This window comes from Marmota flaviventris, chromosome 11 (assembly GCF_047511675.1).
Source record: "Marmota flaviventris isolate mMarFla1 chromosome 11, mMarFla1.hap1, whole genome shotgun sequence".
Taxonomy (NCBI): domain Eukaryota; kingdom Metazoa; phylum Chordata; class Mammalia; order Rodentia; family Sciuridae; genus Marmota; species Marmota flaviventris.
Genome location: NC_092508.1, coordinates 110,192,841 through 110,219,747, shown reverse-complemented (window position 1 = coordinate 110,219,747; position 26,907 = coordinate 110,192,841). Strand labels below are relative to the sequence as shown.

The following is a 26,907-nucleotide window of genomic DNA, read 5'->3' as shown; positions in this document are numbered from 1 at the left end:
TCTGCTGTGCTGGCCATGGATTCTAATAATGTGGTATTTTGATTTGTTGGGGGTACTTTGTTCCCTTGTCTTTTCACATTGATTGTGTGTCTTCCCTTCTGTGGATCCAAGGTATTACCATTTTTACCTTATAGGCTTATAGTTTCCCTGTAGGGTTCCAGTACCTCTCCTTTGAGGGTTAGGACAATGTTAACAGATTCCAATATAAACAATATATCACCTAAAAACAAGTAGTTGCTAATAGACATTTATAGTTTGGTCACAATGTACAGAAATAGTGAATTCAATTATTATCTACAATATAATCAGTAGGTTTGTAAAAGGGTTTATAGTTTCTGGTGGTGGACAAAGAACCTGGGGGTGAGGTGTAGGAAGATATGATGAGGATGGAGGAGGTAAGGATATAGAGTTGTTATATCTTAGGAAGTGTGAAAGAGAAATCTAAAGAAGAAAGTTAGCAGCAGGAGAATAGAGAGGACATAATTTTGAGTAGACAAGTAAGAGGGAAGACAGTAGAGTACACAAAACAAACACCCATATATTTTAAGAAAAATAAAAAATGTTAAATTAGTAAAACTTGGAAAAAAAGAAAAAAAATAACAACAACAACAAAAAAGAAAATATACAACACAACTGAAATATACTATTCAGTTGTCTCAGACCTCAGTATCCTAATTCATGGAAAGTACTTGGTTTCACATATGTTGGGGATATGAAGGCTGGAGAATAAAGAGGGAGAAGAAACAAAAAAAATCTCAAAAGAAGAAACAAGGGTTGTTTTGGTTGGAGATCAGTATCTTTTCTGCTTCCTTTTTTTTTTAATCTAATTGGTGGGGTTGTTTGTTGTTAGCTGGTATCTCTGCCCACAGGATGGTGAAGGTAACCAGGGTGGGAGGGTTTTTCCTGGATAGAGAGCACCTGGAAATGGGGTCTGGCACCAGTCAGTCCCTGAAGGGAAACTGCACCTCAGGGATCTCTTTTTGGGCCTGTTCCTGTGATGTGATTGCCTGGTCTTATCTCCTTATCTCACCTGAAGACCTCCCAGTTCCCGGTCTCTGTTGGTCTCTAATCTATATAATTCTCACCCTCTCCTTTACTTCTTCCTAATAAGGAACCTTTCTCTCTGGGGCTCTTATGTGTGGCACTTTGGGTGCCCTCTGCACCTGCCCTGCTGACAGCTGTTTTTTTTTTTTTTTTTTTGTTGGGCAGGCACTGTGCCAAGTTAGCAGCTGCTGGAGAGAGGGGGAAGTTAGAAACTGGGTACCTGTCCAGCCAGAGTTCCAAACTGGGAGTTGCCCTTACTAAAGATGGTGATGAAGGTGATCCAAGAAGGAGGTGTTTGCTTTCAGCGATGAGCTGTTGGGTTGGGTGAGGGGAGCTGGGCGATGGTGTTGGACCATGAGTTCAGAGACTGGGTCTGTGGCATGCAGCATGTGCTGTGGCTGTCTAGAGAGCCTGTGTGTAGTTCCCGGGTGTAGGCGGACTATAGCACATAGGGGACTATCTCCTTTGCTGCACAGTCCCAATATGGAGGTGATGGGGGTGCCCCAGGTTGGTTGATAGGGGTCCACACAGGAGTGGCGGCTGGGGATCCTGTGCGTGGGTAGCCTCCAGGTGTCCTGTGTGGGAGCTGCATCCTGGATTTCTACTCAGATGGGTGGCCGAATGTTCTGTGGGAGTGCTGATGCTGGTGGTCCCGCTCAGGTACCAGGTAGTCCTACGTGGGCAAATAATTGGGAAACCTACTCTGATGTCCTGGAATCCTGCATGGTCATGGTGGCTGTGATTCCTGTGCGGAAGCAGGAATATCCCTCGAAGAGAAGCAGTATTCTCACTTGTTGAGTCCCAAGTCATGGAGCGACACAGAATGCTGCCTCCTTCTGGCCAGCCACCTTAGATCGGCCTACCCAGGGTTATTACTGTTTCTCCTATGATTCTTTGATCTACGTATTATTCATCACAAGTATTATGATTAGGAGTTTTGCAACTTGAACACATTTCAAGAATTTTTTAAAAAAAGAAACATTGTGAAAACTATTCTGTATGTCATCACACATCTCTCAAGCATCAGGTCACTGCAGAACACATGGAGAAAACTACTGCTTCCTTGTATTCACTAAGCAGGACTCACAGAGGTGTGCCTTGGGCAGATGTGGGTGGGGCCTGTCCTGTAATGGTGGAAATTTTACTTAACAAGGTGGCCATGGATGGTGGAGCTAGAATTTGCACACCAAGTAAAGAAAATTCCTGCCTTTCAATCTTTTTTTTTCACTTTGCCAATATCACCACCCACTGATGTAATGAGAGTCACCAAATATAATTAGACTTAGGATAGAGGTACAGATTGACTTTTTATATTTGAAATCAAGTGTTCATATTTTAATTTCTCCCTAAGGGTTTGGCACACCATACATCAGACCATCTGTTTGAAATTATACTTCATAATGGGGTTAAAAAATATCTTTTAAGAAAGGCCAAATAAAGAGTTGTATACATTGTAGATGGGATCCATAATAATTAGCTTCTTTATTCTCATATTAAAATTTACATTAATATTGTGGGAAAGACATTTTAATGTATGAAAAGAATTGAAATACATTTTTAATTTTTTAAAAGATGTATTACTAGAATATTTCTCTAATATGTAATGATCATTAAAGACTAAAGTTCCTAGAGAATTTATCAAAATTAGCTGAACTATATTAGGCAATATAAACTATATCTTTACATTTATTTTTTGTGCAAATTTTATTTTGCACCTAAAATTTCAATTTTTAATCTTAAAATTTTTATTATAGACAATTCAGTATAAGGGTGCAATGCATTTTTATTTCTGATCTATCATGTTTTGAAACACAGTCATGAATTCTCTGCCAAGGGTGAGCCAGACAAATGTTCTTTATCTTTTTTAAAGTATAATTAAAAGTATTGATTCCCAAACTATTGCATTCATATAAGAGTTAAAATATATCATAATTATACATTTAGTATGAAATATAGAAAGCTAATTCTATTAATTAAAATCAAAATACTAATTTTACATTAATAGGAAATATCCATATTAATTTATTTTAAGACTTTCAAGCTTTTAAAATACATATTATTTTGCTCTTTCCTCACAGTATCACTATGAATGCAGCTTGGGCCATTTCACTCTTCTCAATGTATAGAAAGGAATTGGCTTAAAAGAGTGAAGTGTTACATGGCCTGTCTAAAACCACTGTGTTTTAGAAGCTGGTAGGGTTCACCAGTTTCTATTCAAATATTTCCTCATTCTGTAGTTAGCCGCTAGATTCTGTTTTTTCTTCACACAATAGCCAGAATGAAATTTGCAAAAATCGTAATCAGATCCTATCACTCACATGATTAAGCCTTGGTACCAAGTGACCATTTTTTTTTTTTCAGGATCCAGTCTCAAATCCTTCATAGGATGGTGGTGGTCCACCAGTGTCCAGCCTCTGCTGTTTCCACCTTTATCGCATGCTGTGGCTGTTCCTTGCTCACCAGGCTTCAGCTACATGGGGCTTCTCTTTGTTCTTGCTATGTGTGACAAAGGACTGTGCCCTTGCTGCCCACTCTGCCTGGCATGCTGATCCTTAATCTTCACCAATAAGCACTGAGTGATCACAGAGGTTTTGGTGTCACTGCTACTCACTCAAAGAAGCCTTCCTCTAATCCACCGCACCACATCAATTCCTCTTGCTTCGACAAACCTTTAATTACTCATTAGTTGAAAATGACATGTTTTCCTTTGCGGTAGTTTCTTTGGCACCTGCCACTGCTCTGTTAGTCTATTGGAGTCAGAATCATGCCTCTTTGGTTCATTGCTACCCTCCAGAGCTGGTCAAGTGTTTGGCACATAGTAGCAGCTCAGGGAACACATAAGTTCTAAGAGAATGAATGAATCCATTTGGTGGTACATAGTTCTTTTCCCCTTTATTAAATAAGGGAATTATCAGAATTTTCTCCTTCCTGGGAATGTGCATATAGAAATGACTTCTGATACTTGAATGATTTAGGCAACTGTTAAAACATTAGTAGAACAGTTTTTTTTAAAAAAAAATAAAATGAGTTAGAAGCTAGAATCTCTTCCCTTTGAGGTTTAATTAGAGGATAGCTTAATTAGCATGAGTTAATGGAAGCTCTGTTGCTGTGTGAGGGCTATGATTTATAAACAAAGACTTGGACTTAAGATATGATTTGCAGAACAAAGACTTGGACTTCAGATATCCTTTGGTTTTTATGTTTGATTCTTTGTGCTTCATTCAACTCTTTGCTTGTCCTTGGATAGGGAAAGTGCTTTGGAATTCTGCTCTTAATTCTGATTTCTTTTTTCTCTATCATGATGTACAGTCTGCCCAGCTATAACATGGCATATATATTTCTAAAAATCACTGCGCTCTGCAAAACCACACAATAGAAACCATAAGGCAGGGAATGTGACTAGGAATGCGATACTAAAAATTTTGTCAGTGACACCTTAAAAAAAAAAAGAAACTAATAAAAATGGTAGTGGAGTTTTCCATGCGTTAAATGGTTAAGAAATACATAAATACTGCAATGAATTTGACATTTCACCTTGAAAAAGACCTACAGTTGACTTGTGGGTGTGGGCATCAAAAGCCATGCAGCTGCTAAGTTTTCATAAAGTGAGCGCAGAATGATTGTGGCTCATGATGTGCACAGTGGACTGAGGTCTGTTTGAAATGTGTGTATTTTGTGTATTTCTATGCAACTTGGGTCAGCAGGGTACAATATTTTTCTCATGAATGAAGTTGGGCAGAAGCAAATGTGAGATTTGTGTCATGCTCAAGTTGTTCCCTGATTTATCAATTGCACTGGAACAAATTTGTACTTCTAAGAGAAGTGTAACAGCAGATCTGAGTCAAGTGAGTCCACAAAGAAAAGAATGTTGATTGTGTGTAGTAACTGAGTATTTTTATTGGTAAAAAATGTATATAATGTAAAATTCCCATTTTAGCCATTTGTACCAAGTTAGCCTAATTCTTTTCTAAGACAACAATTTTTTTCCTTTCCAAAGCTTTCAGAATATCACATTCTAAAATGTCAGTATAAAATTTTGATTTTTTTCTGATGTTGATAAAAGTAACTGATTTGGGAGTTAAAAATTGATTAAGGACTTAACAAAAAAGATTGCTTCACAATTGATAAGTGAATGTTTCCAGTAATACTATTAGGTCATGTGCTAAATGTAAAAATTGCATTTGCTCTTACAATCTACTCATCATCTCCAACAGATGTTTATCCAGCTGAAAAATTATGACAAATGTATATGGAAAATAACAACAGCATAACATTAAAGGTGTTAAGTATAGTAGGCGCTATTGGAATCCAAGGAAGGGAGAGAATGATGGTCCGGTGAGGAAGAATTCCAGAAGGTGTGGCTATAGCTGAGCCTTAGAAAGGCCCTTGGCTTCCAATGGAGACCTTAGAGAGTATTTGAAGCAGAAGCGAGGACATGATCAAAAGTGCAGAGGAAGGGGGATGTGTAGGCATTTTTAGAGGATAATGATTTATTTCTAGATGAGACTCTGATATTTTCTTCAGGACAAATTCCCCCTCATAAGTTAGAACTAAAGAAAATTCATCTTTTGTGTCACTTTCTATGAGTACGCCCCATGTGATGGATCGCATTTAACCCTGAGTAATCCATGCGACAGAGTAATAGAATTTGATTTATGGCAACATAGAAGTCTCTTCTTCTCTTCTTTCCTGTTAGTAATTTATGTTCCTCATAATAAAACTATGCATCTTTGGTTTTATCATAGAATTACATATTCTTATAGAAAGTGCTCAATTTAGTAGCAGCAATAAGTACGGCATGCTTAAAAATGGCAACAAGAATAACAGAATTCATACAAAACAAAAAGAGAATAGCTAAATCAATTTTATAAGGAGGATCTAAGCCCTTGCAGAACCAACTACTCTGAGTCAGTCTGTCTTTTGATCCATAGTCTCCATTGGTAAAATGATCTATTTATCTAGAATTATAAAAACAGTGAGTGATTTGGCTTATTTTTATCTCTGAAAACCTCATATGGCAAAATTAAAACTCATTCATTATCTTGTAAATTTGAAGGTTTTTGTCCTTTTATGAAAACAGTAATATAAAGAATATGGCAGAGATTGAGAACATGAAATAATTTTGAATAGGTATAATGCTCCTATTAATTATTATCTGAATTATTTTGCTTTCGATGGTATATTGGGGTCATCATTCTTCATCAAAAGCAACTTGGTTTAGGGGAAATCATAAAATTTTGGAATTAAATCATCCACTACTCAAAATCTGTTACCTTTTGGTCTCTGAAGTTGGATACATCATTTACATCTCACTGATCCTTAGTTCCCTCGTCTCTAACAATAGATAAATAACAGAATCTATTTCATGGGGTTGTCACTGGGATGAAATTAACACATATGACGCTCACGCTAGCACTTAGGGACCAACAGCTATTACTAGTTATTTTTTGTCCTAAATACATTTTTGAAAGTTCTTCCCTGTGTCTTTCACAGCATGAGAAGCTGATACATGAACTGGAAGAGGAGAGACACTTGCGTCTTCAAAGTGAGAAGCGGTTGCGGGAGGTGACCCTTGAGTCAGAGCGCAACAGAGTTCAGATGCGTGGTCTTCAGCGGCAGTTCTCCAGGTACTGTTCTTGACTGAGAGGTGTCCCTTCATGCACCCTTGGGTTAGGTTTTCATTGCTCAAGCTGATTTTCTAACAATTTAGATTTTCTATTTTGACTAAGCCATCCTATGACATCTGGGCTAATTTTCTGAAACTTTTCACTTACCCTTAAAGTAGTCTTGGCTATATTGACACTGGTGGCCTGCTTTTTGCCCCAGTGGCTTCTCAAAAGGTCTTTTGTGAGTATGCGTTGTCTTTGGGACCTATAACCATGTCCAGTGTCAGATCAGTCAGAGAAATGAGATTGTGCTTGTCATCCCAGTCCTAGTAGGTGAGTGTGGATCTAATCATTCAGGAAAAAAATCATTTAGGGCTGTCATAGCTCAGTGGTGGAGCGCTTTCCTAGTATGTGTGAGGCACTGGGTTTGATCCTCAGCACCACATAAAAATAAATAAAAGAAAGTAAAGATATTATATCCATCTAAAACTAAAACAAAAAGTTTTAAAAAAGAAAAAAAAAACTTATTTATGTGTGCTAAAGAAAAGAAAACAAAGCAAAATAAAACAATGCATTCCTTTTTTTGAAAACAATATATTCCTTTCTTTTAAAAAGATGTAACTAGCTGAGAGCGGTGGCACACAAGGATCGAAAGTTCAGATCCAGCCTCAGCCACATTGTGAGGCCCTAAGCAACTCTGTGAGACCCTGTCTCTAAATAAAATATTAAAAAGGGCTGGGAATGTAGCTCAGTGGTTGAGCGCCTCTGGTTTAAATTCCTGGAATCAAAACTTTAAAAAAAAAAAAAAAGATATAACTAAAATTTGAAGGGAGGATTCTGAAAAAGGAGCTGTTTTTAGATTTGATTCTGGCATAGTTAGAATCTTTCAACTGCAATTATAGTTAATATGGGGCCAGGTGACAGTTCAACCCATTATGTTAAAATCTATTCAGTTACATGGGGAAAAAATAAAACTTGTACATTTATATTCCTTAGACCAGATACAGGGCCCCGGTGAGGGACAATATGCTTTCATTTCTATTTTTCACCATTTATAAAATCAGGAAAATAATTTGTTTCACTTCTCCAACATGAACTTATCCCAAGCAGTATCATGTTTGGACAGTTGCTTTACAAGGCTTTGCCAGTGAACTGTTAGGGATCTTGACTTTAACTTGTCACTGGGATTTGTTTGATTATAGATTAGTGTTTGATGCTATAGATTTTCTTGTTATGAAGTTATATAATGTAGTTTAAGTTTTTCACATGTTGCAGAGAGGTCAAATTTCAGCCTTCAGGTTATTTACCTCACTGTGTCTAATATGATGATTGCTGTGACTCTGGTTTAGGGGCTTCTTAAGGAACAAAGCAGGAAGAGTGGATGACTTCTCTGTGTTCAGGATCATAAGTGAACGCCCTGTTAAGCTATACAAGATCATGATAGTACACAGGTGCTATAGAAATGCACCAATCGATACTGTAACAAATCTACACTCCATCCCTCTCAGGCTGTTACTGACACTACTTTATATCCTCAATTTTTCTTCCATTTGATGGGAATGCTCATCAGTGTCCCAACTGGAAATAATAGATTCCCCCCAAACCAACTTTAAAAGAAGTATCATTTTTTTTTAATACTTGCCATTTTAATGATACAGGAAAGGAGGAGGCAGATCTTGCTTTTTTTCAGTGTCTAATCGAGATGTCTCTATATTCAAGCTATTGATTTCCATGATGTGAGACACATGGCACAGTGAATTATTTTCATATGATGCCGGGTCATCTGCTGTACATCAAATGACAATCCTATACAGATTTGAATTATAGAAGAGCAAGATTGTATCCTAAGCTGAAAGAAAAGATAATTATATGTATGATAAATAGTGGTTGATTCTACATACTGCTTTTGTGAGGATTTTTTTCCCCAGTATAATCAGTTTTCTTATGTAAACCTTCATTGAAACTGAAAAGTTCAAGTCCAATTACAGCTAGACAACTAATATAAATCAGTGAAAGATGGAGGGGGATAAGCATAAATAAGAGATAAGATAATTACACTATAATTTGGGGAGATCTAATGAACCACATCTGATAGCCTTTCATAGTTTAAATTTTGGTTTTGAAGATATTTCTACTAATGCTTATTTAAATAATCCTGTTAATTTAAGTCTTTATAAAATTTTCAGTATTACAGAATATGCCCTTGGACATGTTTAGCATTTAAATGTTCATATGATTTATATGATCCAAACTATTACATTGAATTAAAAATTTTATATTCATAATTTTATCACTTTTACTCTGGGTTGATCAGTTCATTTGGTATGGGGTTATTATTTGGGATGCGGACATAATTTTTTCATGAGCTGAGGTTTCCTTTTAACATTGTTCATAATCTCCTATCTCAAAGAATGTGGCATGGCTTACAATAAAAGATAGATTTACAGTAATGCTGGAAAAATAAAAGCAGAAAATAAAGATCACAAAAGGAGAATGTCAAGTAGGCATAGTCACATAGCCCAACAAGTTTTCTGAGAATGAGTGGCTAACATGTTGCAAAGGAAAACACAAGAGGCATGTAATTGTTATATCATAGTCAAAGGCTACTGTTTCCTAATAGAGGAACACTATCTATGGAAATAAGTTCATAATAGAATGTATCAGATAGGGCTCTTCATAGGAGACATTGATGGATACAATAGACATTGGTTCAAGATGATGAAAATTAGGATAATTCTTAAGAATGTTACTACTTCCACTATGTCACTTAAGTCTGAAAAGTTAAACAGTTTATGAATTTTGTAATACATGAAGTAAGAATATTGGGTTTATGTCTGAAGGATCACTTGAAATAAGAACTTTTCTATTGCCCAATGCTCTTAAGTCAACCACTGTATGTACTTTCTATTTTTTTTTTTCCATAGAGCAATAAGATACAGATGCCTGAGTTTGGTTGTACGAAGGGTTTCTTGGTGTATTTGATAGCATAATAAATAGGGGAGCCTTTAATATAGCACTTAACGGCTTCCAATTTCAGCTTCAGAGATAATATGAGGCAATGGAGAAGGAACTGAATAAAAAGTCAGATACTGAACAGTTAGGGGCATGTGGGAGATGGTATTCTTCAGATGCCGGGATGAGTGATTGAAGAAAGCAAGTCTAGGTTCTGGTTTATGAAATTTCAGCTGTGTGCTAGGCCTGATGGCTTGAAGACACACAGCAAACCTGAACATTTGTGATTATCTGTATTAATGAGTAATAGGGTCACTTACGATAAAAATACATAAAGTTGTTTGAGTGAGCGGTTCCCTTTATATCACCATCAAATTTCCATCCATGATGCCTTCCTCCCTCTTGACATCTGATTAGGGTATGATGAACAGCAATGGTCCAAACTTTGGACAATAAAAGAAAAAGAATATGCAATCAGAAACCACATAATCAGCTCTAAACTCATAAATCAGAAATTCCCTACATGGAGAGGGTTGTAGACAAATATAACAAACTTCTTCTGACCATTTATATTCCTTAATGTAAATGCAGAGAAGGGAAAAAAATAGATACTTTCAAATTAAGCCCTCCCCACTGTTGACAGAACCCTTTTAATAAGGGGTACCTGAGGCAGGTTGGTGGTGTCATTAGGGCCTTCTCTTGCTGCTGTTGTTATTTGGGGATATAAATTAAAGATGCTTTCCAGATGTGATCGTGATTGCTTAACCACTGTCTGGAAGAATACATGGCTGGGCATATTTTATGAGGGATTCGTTTTGTAATCATCTGTAATTCCATACTCTCTTCCCACCCTGAATGCTTGTTGGAATTGTGCTTGTGTCGCCTGCCAGCTTAGTGGTGTAGACTGAGGCTATGTCACTGCCTTCTGGTCTGCGTAAAGAAATAATAGTTTAGCCCAAGCCTCTTTATCCATTGGAGTTAATGAACTGTTTGCACAACAGCTAGATTCATTGGGAGGAGTATGTTCAGGAACATCACCTCCAAGTTGGGTGGGATTTGTTGACTTGTAATAATAGCTATTTTAAAAAAATAGGCTTGTGAAGACCTAAGCATTTCTACAAGTACTGATTTTATATAGACCATATACATAATCATATGTACAACACCATATTATAACATAACTGTAAATGAGAGAAATTTTGTCCAGTCTCAGGACAGCCAGATTTCAGACTTAGTAATGGATTATGCTGATGCATGAATAGTCATGAATAGTCAGATGAAATTAATGATTGACACATTTGAAACTTTAAATTAGAATTGTTCTGGCAGATATGCCAGATACGCCAGATACGCCACCTGGCTGCCACACTTGAGAAACCCTCTTTGGTTAGCAAACTGTATCACATTCGAAGTTTCAGGAATTCTTTATATTCCTTAATGTAAATGCAGAGAAGGAAAAAAAAATAGATACTTTCAAATTAAGCTCTCCCCACTGTTTACAGGGCCCTTTTAATAAAGGGTACCTGAGGCAGGTGGTGGTATCTTTAGGGCCGTTTATACACCAGGCATTGTACATCTAAGCAATGGGAACAATTAGGTTTTGTCATTCTTAATTATCCAGAATAGTTAAAAATCAACCAAGTCCATTCTGGGCTTTCCCCAGGATTTCTCTGCCCCTGTTCTGTCCTTCCCCCTGATGCTGTGGTCTGCTGCCTTGGAGCTGTCTCTTTGCTTACTGTAATAGGGATTCTCCTGTCATAGTTGATTGCTATGCTTAAGTGCAGTCTGCTGCCTGCTGCACTTCAAGGAGCCATAAACGGGAATGGTTTCACCACTTGACTTGTTTGCTGGTTGCTGTTCACATTATGGGCTCTCAGAGACTTTATGAAATCCTAGGGTTCATATTCTGCTGCCCATTCTGAAGCTGTAGGCACCTGGCATAGAAGTGAGTGTGAAAGAGGATAATATGCCCTTAAATGTGCTACCCACATACTCCATTCTGCCTCTATATCTGTCTGGTACATTAAAAGAACATTTTCTCTGCATCTTTAGAAGGAGTGAAATACAACAAGATGAAAAAAGCTGCCAATTGACCTTTGGACAATCAACAGCTCTTCTGTTCCTCTTCTACATTTGTTCCCATCTCAGACCGTTCATCAACTTTAACTCATCTCTGTGGCCGGCTCTCCTGAGTGCCTTGTTCCTCCTGATGAATATAGAGGGCAATTTTCTATTGATTTGGAGTTGCTATTTCCACACCATCAGCAATATTTCTGGCTGAGACTTTTCATAAAAATGGGGGCCCTCTCATCTGCCACTCTGTGTAAATCTACCAGGTTTAAAATGGCAAAGCAGTGTTGGTCCAAGGATAGAGTTCCATCAAATTACAACAGATGAAAGAAAATATTTTAAATGCATATTTAAAAATGCCTGTTTAACATAATACAGATCATGTTTTGATGTCAGCAGTGTATATCTCAGTGATCTAGCATGTAAGCTCTCACTTGAACAAACGGGGGAGGGGTGAAACCAACTATGTGCAGAACTAGAAAGAAAAGCTATTTTCAGCTCCCTGGGTAACTACTGACTTACTGAATATGGAACATTCCTTTATTCCTTTGTACTTCTGTTTATGCCTTAAAAGTGTTGACATAGTCACACATTTCTTCTTAAATTCCTGTTAAGAGCTACTTGTTGTTGGGCACACAACATGGAAGTTGTATCAACTATTATTCATTCCTGATAAGACACCCAATATTGATACATAGTGGAGTTTCCATTTCATTTCAAGGAGCTCTGTTCTGTTCAGTGGCTTGCGTAGGGCCTCATTTTAGTCCCACTTATATGTAGCTTAATAACTCTGGTTAAGTAATTTGACCCTTCTGGGTCTCAATTTGTTCATTTGTAAAATGAGGAAATTGGATTGCATTATAGTTTTATAATGCTTTTTATGCTCTTTTGAAGACAGCACATTAGAAAATGAAATGCTTTTGTTTATTAGGTGAAATAATAATTATGCAGTGATAACCAGGCCTCGGAAGTTTCTGATAACGGGCTTTTTCATCTGAGTGTTGGAGTAGGCTAGCTGTCATCACAGTGTCACTCTGTAGGGCTGATGGACCATGTCTCTTTTGGTTACTTGACTGTGGAGAAGTCAAGATTAGAAAACTGCCAAGGCCAGATGAAAAATTTCTTTTGAGGACGGCCAAAATTAAATTCTAAGGAACTTTCTTGGCAAAGGAAGTTAAGATGTTCTACAGTGAACATGATCTTTATCGCTCTTGGCTCTGATGTTGTCTCTTTTAGGATTTATTTGAACAGGTTTGGGGGAAAAACCCTCAACAGAGAGAACTTAGTAGTAATCATAATTGTTTTCACTTCTGAATGATTTCTTTGAATAAAGACATCATAAAAATACCAGTGATGTAGTCTCTTTAGTACATATATTTTCAGGGACTAATGTGTCTCTATGTCCACCCCAATACATTCTTAAGAGAGGAAGTCTGGGATATAGAAGAATATTTTTCTCTTATACAACTGGAAACTAAATTTATTCCTGCTCGATAATAAAAGCTTATTTTCTTGGTCAGGTTTATAGAAAGATCGTTTTTTTACAGTGTACAATTTGGTAAGTTTTGAAAAGCATATACTCTCATGTAACTACCACCATAATCAAAACACTGGACTATCTCCATGTTCCTGATAAGTTCCCTACCTATATCTCAATCCCCTGGCAAGGACTAATCTGAATTCTCTGACTATAGATTTGTCTTTTCCAGAAAGACTTGTTCTTTCACTTAATGTGATTCTTTTGAGAAGCCTATATGATGTTCCACACATCAATGATTCATTCATCCTTATTGCTGAGTAATATATTCCTTATACAGATAATACTGTTTGTTTATCCATTCACTGGTTGATGAACAGTTGGGTTTCCTACAGTTTGGAGAGAGTATTATTAAAGTTGGTATAAATATTTACACCTGGATCTTACAGGGTGTTGCCTTGTCTCTTGGGCAAATAGCTAGAATGGAATTACTGAGCTGTATAGTAAGCATTAGCTTCACTTTATAAGAAACTGCCAAATAGTCTTCCAAAATAGCTGTGCCATGTTGCATTCCCATCAGCAAATCTCAAGTTGTTGCACATTAATAGATATTTCTTGAAAAAACATACATAACCAAAACTACTCAAAAACTTCTTAGTTTAATGAATCATTCTTAGGTGAATACCCTTGTAACCAACACTAGGTCAAGAAAGAAAACTGTCAACCTCCCAAGATCCCTCCAGGTGAGCCTTCCCAATCTTATCATTCACCCAATGAAATAACTTTAAAACAATAACCTCCCTGTTTCTTTAGTAGATTCATAATATACGTGTATCCTCAGATATTTTGGTTTAAACCTGCCTATTTGTTTTAGAAGATGAATGTATCTTTTAAGTTTCTTTGCGCCTATAAGTTACTCTCTATCCCTTCCTTTTCTTTTGAATTTATCTGTTGAAGAACAAAGATCATTTGACCTGTAGCATTACTAAAGTCAAATTTTTGTTCTTTTAACTGTTCAGTGTGTTTCTACAGCCTTATGTTTTCTGCAAATTTGCAGGTGTTTTCATACATTGCTCCTAATGATTATTTAAATAGTTAAAGGTTGTTGTCTATCCAAGCAGTAAAGAACATCTCTCTCCCTCTCCAGTACCTCTCTGACATTGCTGTCAAAAGACCTTTGCCATGGTAAGCATTCAGTAAATATTTGTTGGTTGAAGAATGAATGAATGAATGAATGAATGCAGGAATGAGTGTCTTTCCTGAAGTAGAAAGCACAAGGAAGGATTTTATGGATAGTGTGTTTACGATAGAAATTTGCTTCCAAGAGAGATTGTAGAAAGGCCATTTCTGGGGATCTTTAAAACTTTGATAATAGTCATCATTCTTAGAGTTATAAACCATGATGGCCTGGGAGGATGAAGACCTGATTTCCCATTCCTGGGCTTCTATGATAGAGTGCTCACCTGTAAAAGATGAGTTGTCTATTTCAGAATACTCTTTTGCAGAATTCTTTTCTGCAGGGCACTAAATGGAATTTGGTGCATTGAAAGTTTACTTCCCAGAGGGTGAAGTTTACTTTCAGAGAGTGTTTTATGATCCTCTGATAACATTGCTCTATGGTTGCATATGGGTCAAGTGCAAAGGCAGCAGTCCCAGGAGTATAGATTATTGTTCTGATGACCTTGCTGGTCTATAGACAGTGCATTCAATGAGAAGCACTTCCACAGAGCATGTCTCTCAGTGCTGACTACAAAAGTCTTGTAACTGTTTTTTAAGATCCTTTGTTTAACTTGTGAAAAATAATTCAGTTAAGATTGTCTTTGTTTATAAATGTCTACATCTGTTACTAACCAACAGCCTCCAGCTTTTAAGAATGTTTACTGAGAACAAAGTAGGGAATTAGCTATGCTGAAGCTATGGTGTTCTGACAGAAGAAATGTCTTGTAGTTTTCACTAAATTGTGTTTCAAAATTCTCTTCACATTTCTCCCAACCAAAGGTTTTCACCTGTCAGGCATAATAGTAGCAAGAGGCAGGATGCTTTTTTCTTAAGATGGAAATATGAATTTCTTTCACATATTTAATTCCTAAAACCAGTTAAAGGTGTTACATTTTCTAATAAGCATTTTAATTAATATTGATAACAACCTGGCTACAGAAATGATGACTGTACTTTACACATCATTTATTTGTCATTGTTTCTAAAACCATCCTCTATATTATTTCATTTGATTCTTACTGTAGCTTAATACATGGTAGGGAGAACATATTGTATCATACATCTAGTAAAAACAGAATACAGACTTAAAAATGAAGTCACATACTTTTGGACCTGGCTAAAAGGATTCTGACCTAGAACTCAGGAGTTCTGACTTCTGGTGACACAATCCTTCTGTACCCTCATTCACTCATTTTTTACATTATAATCCATGATAGAAATTGCATCTTAAATGAAGCACTTGTATTCTGCACAGAATTTAGCCTTGAATTGCAGATTTACATGCTCTGCTGCTGATATTTTAAACTTGATAATTCTCACCCACTGAGATGATACTCAAGCAAAATGTAGGCCAAAGGTATAAATGAAATTATATCCAACTAACAGGAAAATTTGGGGACCAACATTTTCCCATGTCAAAGTTCATAAGATGATATAATATTTTTTTGTCTATAGTGCCTCAGTTATGGCCTCTACTTTTTTAGTATAACTTTACATGGCATTACCAAACCGCCTATGCAGATAATTGACTCAGTGTTTCTAAACACCTAGGCTACCATCAAAATAGTTGCATTTACTTCAGGGACTGCATAGCCATTGGATTTAGTTAAGATTGGACAACTTTACCTTTCCCTATTGGTTCAGACAGTATATATTTAGCCAACAAATAAACAACAGATATACCACATTCACTATCTCCCTAATGCCTTTTACAATACTCTGCTTTCCTCACTTAATTTCTATGCTTACTTTAATCACACAATTATCTGTTTTCTTTCTTTTTTTGGCTAGCATTCTGGACCTGAATATTGTGTTTCTTTCCCTTGCATAATGAGAGCTGCTTATGCTTTTAGTCTAGTATTTAGTAAGTACTTAGCAAATGGTAAAATAAAAGAATGAAGTACTATTTCAGATGGACTTCATTGCTGGTCAAATTTACCAATTAATAAGCCCTCACTCTGAATGGCATTTGGCTAACCTGGACCCTTGTGTTAAGCTAAATAATTTTTTGTATTTTTATTTTTCCTTCATTCAATTTAAAATAAAGTTTCCATTAGAAAATATTGTTGCATTAAATTTTTATGCAGACACCACTGAAACCAAAGTATGACCATTGGAGAAAAGACAAAATTGATTTGGTTCTTTGTTCAGCAAGGTAAGGAGCACAGAAATAAGTCATGACCCTGTCCCTAAGGATCCTTTGTTGTTTTTTTTTTTATTTTAAAAAAAAAGGAAAAGAAAGAGAAGAAGAAACATAAAAATTATTATTAGATATAATTAAATGTGTTCTATGAGACTTGGAGTTAAAAATTTATTTAAGAAACTCTGTGAGCCAGTGAGGGATTCATTTGAGATGAGTATTGAAGCCTGTGCAGAGGAGGAAGACTGCAGAGAGAACTGAAGCAATATGTGTGACATAATATAAGCACAGCACAAAGTGGGGCCTTAAGGAGAGAGGATGCAGTGTATTGATGGAGCTCAATCCTTCAGAGGCTGTATCTGGGCAACCTTAGACTTCTGGACATGGTCTGCATCATTCTGTTGCATCCTGGGTGTGAAAGAATGCCCAGCCAACTTGTGGTGTTGGTCATATGAATATCTCAATCAAGCAAGTCAGTCTTACCCTGAACTATTTTCTGAGGCCCAGCAATCACCATTGATGTCAGAAACACTTTAAGAACTGATTTTGATTCCCTCTGCAATTCACATTATTGTCAAAAGAGTCCCCAGTGAAGCAGCAATATATTAGTATACTTCCAATATGTATGACACACATAATGCTTACAAGTCTATTGCTTTTTCAGAAACAATCACCAAGCCTCATGATATGTTATCAGGAAATATCCTACAGGTCTTTCTAATAGATTTGAATGGCTTCAGGTTCTGCAGATCTAGACTTTCTCTGTAGACTTTCTTGAGTAAAGAATTGAGTAGTGAAGTAGTATTGCTCTAATTATATCCTGGATGAACATGAAGCCCAGTTCAGGAAAGTCCAGGCCCTTGGAGGTTGCACTGATGGTAAGAACACCTACTACTTAATACAATCTGGGTAGGAGAAGGGCTCAGTCTAAATGTGTGAGGAGAGAGCTCTTAGATGTGAAAAGCCAGCAACTTGTGTCTTTCATAGTGACCTTTAAGCATAAGACCACAGGAAATTTGAATTGTTATCTAATTTACTTTTATTAACATTTAAGAAAACTTTATTATGTGCCAGGAAATAGGAATACAGTAGTGACATGAAATGGATATATGTCCCTTCCTCATTGGGGAAACTATAATAATATTACATGTAATTTATTCTGCTAATAACCCATCATGAAAGAGGTTCTTAGAATCTCTCATTTACAGATGAGGAAGCTGAGACCCTTATGGGTTAACGGACTTGTCCTCCTTCATACAACTTGAAGGTATATAGCTGGTGTTGGAACTCAGTCTAGGACTTAACCATTACTGTATATCAACTCCTATTGTATATTTGTTGGGTATAAATCGTGTGCCAGTTTCTTTTTTGCATGCTGAAAACATGTGATATCATTGCTTACAATCCTCTGAGGATATATTAACATGTATTTTATCAATAAAAAATAAGATTAACATACTATAGAAATGATCCCTGAAAGTATCAGATGCCCTTCAATAGATGAATGGATAAAAAAAAATGTGGCATTTATACACCATGGAGTATTACACAGCACTAAAAAATGACAAAATCATAGAATTTGCAGGGAAATGGATGGCACTAGAGCAGATTATGCTTAGTGAAGCTAGCCAATCCCTAAAAAACAAATACCAAATATCTTCTTTGATATAATGAGAGCAACTAAGAACAGAGCAGGGAGGAAGAGCAGGAAGAAAAGATTAACATTAAACAGATAGATGAGGTGGGATGGAAAGGGAGAGAAAAGGGAATTTGCATGGTAATGGAGGGAGACCCTCATTGTTATACAAAATTACATATAAGAGGTTGTGAGGGGAATGGGAAAATAAACAAGGAGAGATATGAATTACAGTGGATGGGGTAGAGAGAGAAGATGGGAGGGGAGGGAGGGGGGATGGTAGAGGATAGGAAAGGTAGCAGAATACAACAGTTACTAATAGGGCATTATGTAAAAATGTGGATGTGTAACCGATGTGATTCTGCAATCTGTATTTGGGGTAAAATTGGGAGTTCATAACCAACTTGAATCCAATGTATGAAATATGATATGTCAAGAGCTTTATAATGTTTTTAACAACCAATAAAAAAAATTAAAAAAAAAAAAAAGAAAAACTCCATCTCAAAAATAAAAAAAAAATAAGATTAAACAATTTGAGAAAGGTCACATAACCCATTAAATTGGTCAAATCAGGATTTAACTCAGGTCTGCCCGTCCCTTCAGATATATTCACATTCTATTGTATACTACAAAAATTAATGCATTATCCTGAAAATTCTGTGTTTGCTTGAGTGTAATCTTTATTGTGGGATCAAGTATTAGTGTTTTAAATATATGCTATTATACTAGAGTTTTTATTTCAGTGTCTTTGAAAAACTGTAAGTGTATCTATTATTACTTGAAATATGTTCTTTGTGATTGATGAATTCTTTCATTTTGCCTAAGAAACAAGAAGCTATTTTCAACATAGTTTCAACTCTATAACATGAAATTTCAAATTAATTAAATTCAAATATCACTATGCCTTTTTCCAGAATTACTTGATTAATGAACTCTTAACAATTGGAGATATTGATCTTCAGCTGGATTTGGAGTGAATATTAGATGTTAATATAGTGATTTATGGAGTTTATCCTCTATATAACACTGGTTTTCAAAGATATTGAGTTTTTTTTTTCCTTTTTAAAAGTACTTTAATCAGTACTTTCTCTTTATTTTCATATGCAATAAAATTTAGAATTTTCCATAAAACAAGAAAGTATCAGATTGGAAAAAGTATATATTTATTGTGCTCTATTTTACCCAAGAAGGAAGTGGGATTTGTGGTGGGGTAGATGTGTGTATATACGTACACAAAAATATGGAATGAGATATTTTTGGAAGGATAAAGTAAAACCTTAAAATAATCGTTACCTACAAATAGAAAAAAGCAAGATGATGAAAATAGAAGCTTTTTCTGAATAAGTATTCTTTGAGGATATTACTATTAGAAATATACACGTTTAATATAACTGAAACTTAACAATTAATTTTTGAAAATTGATGGCAAATTTAGTTGATGGCAAATCTACACAGAGAAAGATCATTTGAAGTGATTTAAAATATTAAAAGTTTGTACATTCACAAATGGGTGTGATAAGAGACAAAAAGACGAAGGAAAAATGTAATTGTTTTTAGTAGTGGTAGTTTTGAGGGAGTATTGAGTATCATTACCTGAGACTATTGTTCAAAGGACTCAAGATCCAATTTGAAAAGCCTTCTACTATTAAAAATGGGTCAACTTATACTTGAAGAATACTACCTGTACTGAACGTTATAGCATGTTAAATATTTTCATTCATGGTGATACAGAACCATCCAGAAAAAAAAAAAAAAAACTTTAGCTCATGCTTGAAGACCATCTTATTACTGATGAGTAAAGCATTGTTATGCTTTGGCTATGAGATGTGTCCTCCAAAAGCTCATGTTTGAGACAATGCAAGAAGGTTCAGAGATGAAATGATTAGCATATGAGACTTTTTAACCTAATCAGTGGGTTAGTTCACTGATTAACTGAGTGGTAACTATAGGCAGGTATGGTGGGTCTGGAGGAAATAGCTCACTGGGGGTATCCCTTGGGGTTAATGTGTTGTCCTTGCTTAGAGAAGCTCCCTCTCTCTGTTTCCTGGTTGCTATGATCTGAGTTCCTTTCTTCTGCCAAGATGTTTGCCTCATCTCAAGCCCAGAGCTATGGAGTCAGCTGACCAAAAAGGGAACCTCTGAAAATGTGAGCCAAAACAAACTTTTCCTCATCTATATTGTTATTGTCAGGTCTTTTAGTCAAAGCAATGAAAAAGTAGTGATGATGAAAAAGTTTCTCAGACAAGATATTTTAGCTAGTAATTGAAAAAACGGTGATATAATCAGAATATATTAAGATATAGTTTATGACTCCAAATGAGAGAATGTGTCTAGTCAGTGATCATCAGTGGTTGCTAAAATAATATAAGGAAACATTTTGCATTGTGTGTCTCTTGATGGAAAGACCCTATACTATTTATTAAGTGATCTTGCCAAAAACTGAACCTGAATCTAATTGAGCCTGTAGATCTAATGATCAATATATAGGAAACATGGTGAGACTATTTCTGCTGAATCCATACGATGGGCAATTCTACAGGACAAACAATCTGTTTTCTTTGCCAATTAGTTGCAAGGAAGTAAAAAGGGATGGGTAAAAATCTATATCTGAAGAAGCATCTCAAAAGACATGATGTCAACTTTATATGGATTCTGATTTGAATAGACGATACAAAAAAATAAAAAAAAAAAGAGTAAATCTGAGACAACTTGAATATGTATCAGATTTATAACATTTGTGTACTAACTGAACATTTTATGTGATTCATGTTTTTAAGTGTGGTAATATATGGTTGTATTTTAAGCATCTTAATCTTCTAAATATTTATACTCACACAAATATGGTGTAAATGATATGTTTCTGTGATTTGCTTTAAACCTGAGGTAAGGGTCATGGGTAATGTTGATGCATGATTAGCCACAAGTAGGTTATATTTAGCCTAAGTGATAAATATGAGCATTTCTTATACTACAACTTCTCCTTTTCTTTAGATGTTTGTAACAGTATATAAAAAAGAGAATTTTTTTTTTTTAAAAAGGTCTCAGGAACTCGCTATTTTCTTGTGGATTATTTGTCATAATCTTAGTTTTGCTAAAGAAATGAATACAACATAATAAAATTTCACTTATTTCTAAGTCTACATTTGCTAAAATTTATTCTGATTCAGCTTCATCCTAACATTTATGGAGCCAGGGCTAGATTTTGTGAGTGGTGGCCCACATTCCAACATGTCTTCATATGCAAGTGTCATAAATCAAAACATGTTCTCCCTTAGCTTAAAGAAAAAATTTCATGTCCTGGTAGATAAACTGAGTTCAAAGTTCACATGCCTCTTGTGGTGATCCCACAGCAACCAGTTTTTAGCTTAGCCTATAGCCCAATTCTTGTTTGGTTCCCTTTCTTTCCTGAACTCAGCTCCATCTTCTCATACCACCAAGATACACATGTACAGAAACCCCAGATTCCCCATTTGTATCTTGTTTTTACCCCCATATGCTTCCACTCTTTGGATACTCCTTGAACCTTTGCTGCACACATAGCCTAGGCAGGATTTGCAAGCAGGCTCAGGGCTGTTTTGGAGGAAGTTTGTGGTTCAGTGTATCCAGAGTCTCACAAGAGAGAGAAATGTATGGGCTGATCCACTTGATGCTTTGGAGTCCTCCCCTGGTGGGATGGAGCAGCAAGAGTAGAATTCACTACATCTCAGAGATTCACTACATCTCAGAGCTCAGATCTTGGCATTTTGTGCCTGGGTTCGGGAGACCTACAGTGCTATTGGGTTAAAAATCTATATGTTTAAAAAAAAAAAAACACTTAATTCTGTTCACCAGATTTGACATTTTTAATTGCTTTTGATATGTGGGTTTTGCAAATATTAACGCTGGGGCAGGTAGAAATACAAACTGAACTGTAGTTTTCTTATAAAAAAAATAATCTGCTCTCAAGATATTTTTAGCAACTTCAGAGAACTTGGCTGCCCATGCATTTGTCACATTGATGCCAGCTCAAAACGTATTCAAGAAAAAAAAGTTAAAAATTTAATTCTCTAAATTATTCTTCAGTGAAGAGAAGATTCTTGTTTGAGCAGTACCCAAGGTAGAGACGCTGTACAACATTAATGGTACCATGAGAAGCGAGAGACACAGTGGTCTGACAAGTTGATGGGAAAACTCCCAGAACAGGAAGTACAATCCCAGAGAGCAGCTGGAAACAGAATTCAGCCAGGAGAAGTGCTCGGGATGCCCTCTGGCTTATCATCCAGGGACAAATTTTATTCCATCCATTTGCAGAAAGTTCACAGTGGACTCTGCAAACATCTGGCCCTGGGTCATCTCTAATAGAAACAAGACAATCAGTTATAGGACAGTCTGTTCCAACACGGTGACCTTGGGCTCCATTTAGTGGCATCTGGACATTTGTAGGAAGCAAATTATAGTGTAGTCCTGACAATAATTTTATATTAAACCGAATGGCTGGTACTCATCTGTCTACACAAAGGCATGGAAGGGATTAAAATACTTCTGAGTCTCACTGCAGATGGTGATGCCATTCTTGGGTGGGGTGGCTGACAGTTTCAACTGAAAGTTAACATCAGAAGTACAGCTACTCATTACACTGTGGATGGGCTCCTTCACCAGATATTTATGCTGAATTTTATGATGTACCAGTCACTTTTGCAGACACTCTGTGCGCCGGCACAGGTGTGTGCATACATATTTGGATGTTTAGTTCACCAGGAGAACAAACAGCATCATACCTGTCTTGAAGATGAGTGAATATATTCAGAGAGCTAAGAACCTAAGACCAGTTTGAACTTTCATTTAACATCTCACGTGTTCTCGAACTTCAAAAATTTCATGCTATTTTTACAGGTTGTACTGCCCTGATCCTCCCTTTTCCACCTGTGGGGACTTTTGCCTCTCTCACAGCTGGACTGGTTTCAGTATCCTCTCATATACTCCTTTAATTCTCTTACAATCTGAGTATCTATTGTCAGGGTTCTATAACTCATACTCTGCTAAGTTCCTCTTTTCTTGAAACTAGACTGCCATATGATCTTCCACTTATTAGTGGAAGACCATTTTACACCATGGTCGTTCTTTTATGATTTTCCTTTAAGCATCCTATTGATCACATGTTCATCGCAGCTTGACATGAATGAGGCTCTTGAGTAAAATTTGAACCAAAAAAATAGCAGGGCCAAATTTGCTTTGGGCTGTGCCACAGTGACAGGGACTCTTCTTATCTCCATGGTGCTATGGTTTGGGTGTCTGTGAAAGACCTATGCATTCAAAGTTTAATCCCCAGCCAGTGGTGCTATTCATCAGTGGTGGAAACATTAAGAGGTAGGTCACAGGGAGTGCCCTTGAAGGGATCATAGGATCCCAGCCATTTCCTCTTTCACTTATCAGCCACCATGAGGTAAATAGATCTTTGATCTATGATACACTTCCCATTTCTCCATGATGCTCTGCCTTACCACAGGCTCAAAAGCAGTGAGTCCAATCTACCATGGACAAAACCTCTAAAACTGTGAGTCAAGATGAACTTTCCCTCTTTATGAGTCAGTTATCTCAAGTATTTTATTATAGTAATGAAAAGTTAACTAAGAATTATGGTAGAGGAATATGAGGGAGGTGGTGGTCATAGGTGCATTTTTAAAGCTCTTTGTAGAGTGTTCTCCAATCTGTGCAAATTTCACATAACTCTCATAAAGATTCTAGACCACACTGTCTAGATTCAGCCCACAGTGTCAGTGGGCTGATCTTACTCATTGGTTGATCTATGGGGACCTGCTCTGTTCCCCTGAACTATGTGAATATTATACTTCTTTTGTATCTTCTTTCACTCTGGGATACATTTGGTAACCAGTATTTGCTGGTTGAGCCAGATGCATAACCCATAATCCCATCGATTTGATAGGCCGAGGCTAGAAGATCTCACATTTTAAGGTTAAATTGGGCAACCTAGTGGGGCCCTGTCTCAAATTAAAAAATAAAAAAAATAGTCATGGAATTGATGTAAATCAATGGTAGAGTGCCTCTGGGTTAAATATCCAGTACCTCCCCCCACATTCAAAGTATTTCCTGGCTGGTCAATTAAACATACAGTGGCAGTGACAAGGTGTGGTTTTAGCCAAGATAGCCAAGCCTTAGTGAGGTGCTTCTTGGGATGGGTACATGGACAGGTGATTCTGTAGCAGTGTGGTGATCTTTTAAAGAGCTCTTTGCCTACAGCAATAATTCTGAGTTAAATAAAAGTAGAGAGTGGTAGGAGCAGGCCTTGTTCTTCTTCTTTTCTTTTAGTGTGTGATATGAATTAAATTGTGTATACCCCAGATTTACATGTTGAAACTCTAATCTCTCAGGTGACTATAAGGTTCTGTAGGGTGATAATTAAAGTTAAAGGAGGTCCTAAGTGCAGGGCATGGTCTGATAGGACTTGTTCCCTTGTAACAAGAGGAAGAAGTACCAGAATGTCCTCTCTCTCTCCAAGTGCACACAGAAGAAATGCTGTGTGAATTCATGGTGTTGAATTGCCATATGCAAGCAGGAAGAGAGACCCCATGAGACCACTAACCCTGTCTGAACCTTCCACACCAAAACGTTGCTTCTGTTGTCCTCTTATCTACTGCCTTATCCAGCACCATGGACAGTGTCAGACCCTTAGACCTGAGTCCTTCCTACTTATCTGTGACCCTCTAGGTGTAAATACTTTATCAGCTTTGATCATTTTAGAAATAATCCCATATCAGCTTTCTAAAGGAAGTCATCTGAAAACTCTACTATTTTATTAGCAACATATAGCTGAAGGCATTTTTTTTAATGAGTCAAGAATCAGGATACTACCATTGCTGAGAGCTGTTGCAGAAACCTACAAAATAAAGCAAGTTAGTGGATGAGAAAAGTTAAGTGTGTAATAGACTGGCTCATGGACACATCCTGCAAGGCTGTTGGGGGATGAGGAATGATCAGAATTCCTAGTTACTGCAAGGCAGGCAGACAATGAGTAATGTGCTTTGCTCTTTGATCACATTTCTCCTTTTCCTCTGAAGACTTTTTTGTATGAAGTCCAAGGAAATGAATAATTTGTGCCGGCTAACAGCAAAATCAGAATAATTTATTTACTTGAATGCCTGTGTTTCTGCATGTTCTTGTGGTAACTTGATGCAACAATTGAGTTTATGACATTGTTACTTTTTTATGAGCTTCAATTTGGAACTTTCCCTGCTAGTATGGGATGGAAGTGTTTTAATACTTGGTTTTACTTTTTAAAAATTTATTCATTTATTTGTTTGGTTTTACTTTTTTTCAGTAAAATATGATCCTATTAAGAATGGTTAATTGAAATCAAATTTTGGTAAATATACAATCTGCTTTACCACTTGTATTGAAGAGAATGCTTTATTTGAAAATATCTTTCAAAAAGTTTAACTATTTTTAGTACTATACAAGGTATGCTAAAATAAAAAATAGATTTTTTTAAATCCTAAGAAAAGCCTATAACTAAATAAAAATAAATCTATATCATGAATTTATTACCAAGTAGTTGTCTACTTCCTGTATCCATGGGCCTAGACTATCAGACAGTTTTAATAGGTCTGTTTACACTTGCTAGCACATGGGAGATAAATTCTTATAACTTTCTTTGCAGAAAGCATTACTGATGTAATTGAGAGTTGCGGATTCCTTCATTTATTACTGATGATAATTTATAACATTATGGGTTTCTGTAGCATATATTATTTCCAAATTACTTGAAGAATTTTGTTTCTATAAGTCCTGTAGCACACATCACTGATCTGAGTTTAAAGAAATGATTATAAAACTCAGAAATATTACAGCCAAGAAAATTATATCTTAATTCTATGAAGCACTTTTATCCTGCAATGCTCAGGGAACTTCCATTGTTTAGATTAACATCTGTGTAATTTGAGGTCTTTGCTATGGTAGTGGACTTTTATGCCATCCCGTGAAGAGCTTGGTGGAATGGCTTTTTTTTTTTTTTTAATCAATGTGAGAGTCAGGTGTGGACCTTGGCAAGATATGAAAGAATTGAAAAAGAGGATGAGTATAGAGTTGATAAAACTCATAGATCATTTCTTTACAATAGCCAAGATAAGCAAGTAACCAATATGTCTATTGAGAAAGAAATGAATAAAGGGAAATGTGATGTATATATACAGTGAAATATTATCAATCATTAAAGAAGGAAATTCTGCCATTTGTGACAACATGGATCAACCTGGAGGACCTCATACTAAGTGAGATAACCACACACAGTAAGACAAATTCTGTACGATCTCACTTGTATGTATACTCTTAAATAGTTGAAATCATAGAAGCCCAGAGTAGAATTGGTAGTTTGTAGGGGCTGGAGAAAATGGGGAGATGTTGGTGGAAGGATATAGTTTTAGTTATACAAGATGAGTAAGTTATGAAAATCTGTTTAACAGCATGGTCACTATGCTTAATTAAAAAAATCAATAGGCCATAACATAACTTCCCTCAAATAATAAGAACATTTTTATATAAGGGAGGGTTAATAGGATTCAACACAGCAAGTGTTGGGACTCCCCATTTTCCTTGCTCCCTTCTAGTTGATTGGAATAACTCTAATCTGTTAGTGATTGTGTTTTATCTAGATCATAAAGAATAGCGAAATACTTGTATGTACATGGAAAGCTGATTTAAAAGAGAGGTATTATGTGCTGGCATATACAAGAAGGATTCTGTCCTCTAGTCTTCCCTTCTGTCGTCATTC

At 36.3% G+C, this 26,907-nt stretch overlaps 1 protein-coding gene across 1 annotated transcript in view; it reads left to right on the top strand.

Moving 5' to 3' along the window:
• Nckap5 (NCK associated protein 5) overlaps positions 1-26,907 on the top strand; it is a 777,883-nt gene that overhangs the window by 389,916 nt on the left and 361,060 nt on the right. The window contains exon 5 of the mRNA XM_071619312.1: positions 6,538-6,671. Within this exon, the coding sequence (XP_071475413.1) occupies positions 6,538-6,671 (134 nt within the window). The remainder of the gene's footprint in view (positions 1-6,537; positions 6,672-26,907) is intronic.